Genomic DNA, 7,158 nt, shown 5'->3' with positions numbered 1-7,158 from the left:
CTGAGTCTTTTAATCATCTTCTTAGCTCACCCTGAAAGACTTCCATCTTCCTCTGCCTCATGTATTTTGTCCTTGTGCAGTCACAGGAAGCTTCTCTCTTCCCTCTCTCCACGTGGTTGTCCTTCACCCCCAGAGCAGCACGAGGCTCCCTGTGTTACACAGCAGGGCAGAGCACATCTAGGCTGGGGCACGACTGTCTCATCTTTACCTTTCCCACATTTCTGAAGTCACTTGTCGAAGAAAGAAAGGCTCAAAAGCAACTCTTTGGATTCTTGCAGTAAATAAATCAGTCAAAAAAAAATTCCCAGAGGCAGAGATTCTGTTTGTATTTTCTATTCAAAATATTCTTATGACAAACAGTTACACTGACAAGGAGAAACAGTGAGTCCAGAGCCTCTGTTCATATGGAACCATTGCAGCAATTGTTTCTTTTGAATAAGCACCCCTCAAGTTCGAGCCAGAAAAGCAGGTCAGTATTTCACACAAAGTACGGTTGTATCCCAAACCTTTTTACAGCGAGGAGAACCAGTTACACAATTCAGCTGGCTTTTGGGAAATAAGAATTTAGTTTTAAGAAAACTCCTTGAGGAAGACTCCTTGAGACTGCAAATGTGAAACTAGATGGGTAAGCTAGGAAGGGACATGAAACATATAGATGACTACTTCTGGAGAAGTGGCATTAAGAAGTTCTTTCACTTGAGAGTTCATCAGGACTAGACATTTTTCATAAAAGAGGCTCTTCTTCATTCCCATATAGAGCTGTCAGTAGATAAAAGCAAACAAACCTGCGTAACGATGGCTAAGCTTCCATCACTGTGACAGATTTTCTCTCCTTACCTCAGGAAGAAATAGAGGAATTCAGGACACAGTCCTTTTCTCTGAACAGCTGGCAAAATTTGTTAAGATGCAGAAGGGCTCGAGGTGTGGGGAATTTATTAGGGTATTTAAGACAAAGGGTCCCTAGATATCAGAAGGCATAACCCCTACTCAGAAGAAATAACCTTAACAATTTTGAAATACCAGATACAAAGGGAAGAAAAGTTAGAAACAGGCAGCCAAGAACAAACAGGTGTAAATAAAATCACAACAAAAAAGAAGTTTGTAGCCTACATGAACTCTACAAGAAACCTCTGTTGCAAGTACAAAAAAGAAAATATGAATAAATATCTAACCCGGTAACGGGCATCAGATGGAGCAATGGAAAACTGAAGTTTTTTAGGTGTAGCACGACTTCAGCTTTTCCCACCAAAAGCTGAGGGAAGGGACAGAAGAAAAGATCAGATAAACTGGATCAGTCTCAAAAAAGACGACTTCTTAGTAGGACACCTAGCATGGAAGGTCTGGATGTCCCTTAGAACCACAAGGACCTCTCAGGGTTTCCAGAGTACAGGCAGGGGAAAGAGGTGCTACAGGCTACTACCAGTGTTGATTTTTTGATTTTTAAAACCCACATATAAGTGTTTCTGGAATATTAAAATCCATCAGCCGAATATGTAGAAGTAAAATCAATCAATATGGGATGGAATATTGTAATGTATCATGTAATATTCCTACAGCGCCAGCTAAACTTTGTCTCATCGCTTGTTCACACATACTCTCTCTCAGACCCACACACAAACTATACAATACAGTATGTGTAAAGATGTTCCAGTATCCAAGTGCTGTACTTGGGTAAGGACTCGGGTGCTGATACTACAACAAGTTATAAGTGGGCAAATAAAACTGAGTTGGAGTCGACTCCAGCTGTTACCCACACTGTGGAGTTTGAACTTTAGACAGAAAAGGCCAAGAACCAGAGATAGAAAAAACAAAACCACAAGGGGTTATAAAGAACATCAGATATGCAATCAAATGCAACAATTAGTTATGCTTTTATGGCAACATTTGATACATAAAATCCTCACAAGTTTTTGCATCTTCCTTTTCCTTTGAAGGAAACAAGAATAAACTGCAATATCACATAAACGCTGTTTCTCTTGAACAAAAAAATAAAAGATAAAAAAATACATTGTTACTCCTCTGTTTAAACTTTATTTACAAATAACTGGGTATTTCTAAACTAGACATAGAAGCTCTTTCCAGGATAAATGGCAATAAGCTATGGATGATCTGAGCCCATGTCTCACAAAAAATACAATAGTTTTACTTGGTATCAATAAACATTTTAAAATATACTAAATTTTGCCAAGTGTTACAATCATTGTCCAAACTGAATAGTAGTCTGAGTGCTGAACGAAGTGCATCAACAGAAATTACAAGTTTTAGTGTAACATTTCTTTGTCACTCACGATAGCCAGTTATCCTTGCAAGTCATTAAAGCAAGTATCACAGACTCGGACAGGCTTCTTAGAAGAAGGAGTTAAGGCATTCTTTGCTGAGCACTCGGCACAAAAGATATTTCCACACTGTCTACAGTGATGCTGTGAAAGAGAAGAAACATATATGCTGAATACCAATGACAAGGCATCAAATCAGTAACAGAGATCACTATCACATCAAGTCAACTCTCATGTTTCAGAAGTAAGCTTGAATTTTAAATAGTAGTTACATAGCACACAGGCATAGGAGTAAGTCTTTTCTAAAGGGTATAGGAGTAAAATATTCAGAAGTGTTTCACTGTGTCGGGAGACTATATCAGTTTTGGAAATGAACAGGTTGAAATTCACCCTCCTTTTTAATTTCTCCTCTTGAACTTGTTCTGGTCACATAAAACGTATTATTCTTACATGTAACTACCTGCTTTTACATTGAGGAGTATCCTTGAATCAAAGGACCCAACAGCCTTTGTTCAAAGACTACCCAAAGAACATCACTGAAATAAAGCAGGACAGGGAGAGCCACCTAAGACCAAGTCAAAATGCACTGCAAAATGAACCTCATCAATATCCCTCATCTAGTTCATTGCCCAGTCACTTGTTGGAGGGACGGTCATCTCTGGATGAAGGGCAGACCCAGCCAATTAAGGGATGCTAACATCTTAGCTGACCACAGCTGTTTTTACAGAGAAGTTCTGACTACAGACCTAAAACACATCCAGCTGTTTCTTCTGTTTCATGCCTGGTGAGTATTTAGAAATAAATAGTCACAAAGCACCAGACCATGTTGATGCCTCAGATTTTCACAAAGATCTAATTTCAACAAATGTACATTCCTTTTACATCTATAAATCCAGTTCAGACCACTGTAAATACCCCTGCAACAGTGTGATTCTGATTGCTTGCTTGGGGGATTGAACTATTTTAACACTGTTTGTAAACTGATGTTATTAGAATGGCAAAAGAATCATGAATGTAGTAATCCCACAACTTTTATTTTTAATATTTAAGGCATTGCAGGCAATGACTGTATGCTGAGATGTCCTGAGTATTACAGCCATTTTCTGAAGTTTGTATCCCATCTAAGAGTTTGAAAACAACAGAAAAAGAAAATCCCCACAGACACACAGCAAAACACACCTACCCTTCTCACTGTCACCGAAAAGCCTTTTCCACAGGCCATACAATTCTGTACGTCATTGTCTTCTGCCCATTTCCTGTTGAGAGCTTGGGTTTGTTTGATCTATATAGAAGATATAAAAAAGCAGGGGTTTTTTTCTTTAAATGCATGTCTAATTCCTACTAATTTCCTCAATTTTCAGTGCACACGCTACCCAGTGCGGTATAAAAGCACCAGTTCTGCCATGATACTGAGAGCTTATATTTGTTCAGAGAGAAAATCTTCCAAGTTTCAAAAACTACGAGCAGATTTAAGAAGCCACAGACAGCAATATGGCTCTGGTAACCACACCGTAACATCTGGATCACTCTGGATTGGTGACCCACCACCAACCTGACAGAAACTTGAAATAAGTTTCCCACACAGAGAATCAACAGGTTTAGCTGCTTCAAATCAAATTGTACCTGTAATGACTGGTTTTCTCGGCCAAGTTCCTGCATTGCAGCAGTAGTGTTGTCCAGCTTTTTCTTCATTTCTACAAGTTTGGCTTGAAGCTTTTCAATTTCTCCCTCACTTTTTATACACCTGAGGCAAAATAATAAGTAGTCAGCTCAAAGCATATAAGGCAATGTAAACTACCCCCTTTGGGGCAGGCTCTCATGACTGAGAAGTCTTAAAATCCAGCCAAAAATATCCTTGCTGTGAAGAGTTCTTGGATGCCTTGACTGGAAAAATGTTCTGTTGTAACAATCAGTTTAAGATTATCTGACTTTCCCTCCAAATATCTGCAGCTTATTAATACCTGGAGTTACTCCCAGAACCAGGGACGGTACTGAATGCAGCCCATCAATAGCAAGCCCCGATAAGTAGTACCCCTGTGGAACAGGACACTCTCACAAACCAGCTGCAGCAGATCAGGTCAGACCACGGAGCAGAAAAGAACCCTTTTTCTTTTAGCAAGGCCACCTCCCATCAGCTGAAACTTAGTTAACTGTTGAAAGCTAAATTTCAAAGGGTGGGTTTCTGCCAAGCTGTAAACAGCTACTGGATGAGTTCAGCACAGTATGTCAAGGGATTGCCAAAGAAAGAGGATCCCCCTTAAACTGAGCCCATCCTTTCCCAACGTCTTCTGCTCAACAACCTAACCAGCAAGCTTGACAGCACGAATAAAGTTTTCCATTCTGCCTTCGCCAAACATGTTAGGATATAAGGACAAAGAAAGTCTCCTGTCTCACGTGTGTTTCTTCTACCCTTGTAATCGCTGCTTTCAGGCAACTCCTGCTGCCTTGCATGGCTCCTGCTGCCTGAAGGAAAGGCGCTCTGCTTAGCTAAGATTTAAATATATTGCAGAAACAACAGCAGAACTGGAGAAAAGAAGACTGTAGGTTTTCAGGAGGAACAAAATGCCTCCTGGGTGAACTTCAGCCTATCTGGCCCAATTACAAATTCAATCTCCTAACACTGAGCAGTGGGCATACCAAGAAGTCCCTAAGCAAATGCTATGTTATTGGAGGCACTAAGAAGTCCCTTCCAGACTTGTGGGTGAATAGTGCATCCACTCTGATTGAGTCAAGGCAGGGGAGCCTCAGAGTGATGGAGAAGGATAGTTAACTCAGGTAAGAGAAGCTCTCTCTGCCAGGCCTTGCAAGGTTCACACAACAGATGAGATGAGAAGCCACAACCTACACACCTTCAAGTTCAGAGGAGCCCAATGGATTCAGAAGGCTTTTACAGATGGGCATAAATCTTCAAGCACAAGCACAGAGCTGTGGCTTCAGTGGTGAGGTTCTGATAAGCCTGCCTGACTTTCTACAAAATGGTCACCCTGTGCACAGTTTGTTCTCAACACCCCTTGCTGTGCTTTGGCAGGGAAAACAGAAGGTGGCACTCTGGAAACTGCACCCACATCCCAGGCGCTAGGAACAAACAGGGATTTAAATAAAGCATGCACAAAGAATCCTGAATCAAATGAAACAAGTTTTCAGCACGAGGCTATCCGATTCCCAGACTTCACTTCCACAGCTTACCTCTCCAGCAACGCTCTTCTCTCATCCTGATTATTCTGCACTGTTGCTTCCAAGACGGCAATGTCTCCACGTAAATCATCCGTCTGCTTCTCCAGCTCACTCACCCTCCTCTGACTGCTCTGCCACTCTTTCTTCATGGTAGCCAGGTTTTCATTCAGAGCTGTGACCTGCATGGTGAGCTTGGTCTCCTTTTCCTCATGCTTCCGGTTTTCTTCTTCTTTCTCTTTTTTCTCTGTGTGCTAAGCAAACAATGGAACAATGAAAAACAACCTTCCAAGTATTCTTTCCCTATTCCCTACATTTAATTTAGACAAAGAATCTTACTGTACTAGTTGCTTTTAATCAACAACCTCTATTAGACAGGGCTGTCAACCCACTGAATTTTCCTACACCATTAAACGCCTCAAAAATTTCTGACTTTGTCATTTAAAAATTAATGTGAACCTGAAGTCAACTCTTTGCTTCCTCTGTATCTCTGAAAGAATCCAAAGGCATGTTCACAAAACAATAGCCTTATACTCTCTACCATACTAACCAGTTTAGCTTCAATTTCAGCACATTCTTTCTTCAGCTCCTCTTCTCTCTTTTTCAGCTCATCTTTGACAGCTTGATGGTTTTTCTTCTCCTGTTCCAGACCTGAATTCATCTTATCTATTTTGCCCTGCAGCTCTAATTTCTGTTGAATCAACAGCTGTTTTGCATCCTTGAGATTTGCCACCTCCTGTTAGGATACAGAGCTCAAAGTTAAAGTAGCAATGTTGAAAGCATAAATGATTTAAATTCAAAACCACTGTAATTCTTCCCAAGGAGATAATTTTTAGTTTTATCACTGGAAGAAAGTATGATTTTACAGCACAAAGTATCAGTGATTTTCATGATCAAACTTAAACTTATATTATGAACAACATTCAATTTTCAAAATAAATTTAATGTATGTTTGTAGTAAGGAAGGTCTGTTGGATTATTTTCTACAGTTCTTGGAAAAGGTAGGTCCATTGCCATTTTCTCGAGTCTGTTCTAAAATTTACTTCACACTCTTCTCTGGTTGCAGTACTGAGGTTAAAAGCATCATAATGACAATGTAGAAACCAAACATTGATGGAAGAAAGCTTGTTTCTATTAGTCCTAAATGTATAAATAATTACCCTACATTTTAAGCAAGTAGGATGATAAATTTGGTTTTAAATATTAGTTTTACTTGTTCTTCTGAAATAAAACATAAAAAATCCTTTAGTAGAACAGTTCGCTAAATTTATAGTACTAATTTTCCTTAAAGTTACGTAGCCAAGCATGCAGGTATTAAGACTAATAGGGGTTGTCAGTTTTCAGTAAATCAAAATTCACCTCACAAATTAAAACCAAACCAAAGACACCAAGAGGACATATACTGAGGACAGCGGGGTTCCCTATAGATGCGTATCTATCCATTCCATGGTAGGAGATGGGAAACAGAGTATAAGCCTTTAGGAGACAATTTCTGGTTTAGTCTGATCGTTTGTAGGGAGATTGAGAGTTAAATATTAAGCTGCCACTGTTGTGCACACATTTTATATACATCTTTATAAAGTTTCTTCTTTAGAACAGAGATTTTAGGAATGACAAGAATTATTATAATGTTTCCCCAAAATCCAAGAAAATCTAGAAATCTACTAGGCATAGATTGCTTAACAAAAACAAAGTACAGTTTTCTATCTAA

The 7,158-nt window shown here is 39.5% G+C and overlaps 1 protein-coding gene across 1 annotated transcript in view; it reads right to left on the bottom strand.

Annotated features, from left to right (window-relative positions):
- Positions 1-317: 317 nt before the first annotated feature.
- The window catches only part of EEA1 (early endosome antigen 1), a 70,056-nt gene continuing 63,215 nt past the window's right edge, over positions 318-7,158 (bottom strand). The window contains exons 27-31 of the mRNA XM_014963303.1: positions 5,998-6,183; positions 5,463-5,701; positions 3,900-4,020; positions 3,460-3,558; positions 318-2,420 (exon numbers count right to left, since the gene is read on the bottom strand). Coding sequence (XP_014818789.1) covers positions 2,298-2,420; positions 3,460-3,558; positions 3,900-4,020; positions 5,463-5,701; positions 5,998-6,183 — 768 coding nt within the window. The 3' untranslated portion in view covers positions 318-2,297. The remainder of the gene's footprint in view (positions 2,421-3,459; positions 3,559-3,899; positions 4,021-5,462; positions 5,702-5,997; positions 6,184-7,158) is intronic.

The sequence above is a fragment of the Calidris pugnax genome, unplaced genomic scaffold (assembly GCF_001431845.1).
Source record: "Calidris pugnax isolate Ruff unplaced genomic scaffold, ASM143184v1 scaffold44, whole genome shotgun sequence".
NCBI lineage: Eukaryota > Metazoa > Chordata > Aves > Charadriiformes > Scolopacidae > Calidris > Calidris pugnax.
Note: the sequence above shows the minus strand (reverse complement) of the source record. Positions and strands in the feature narration are given on the sequence as shown.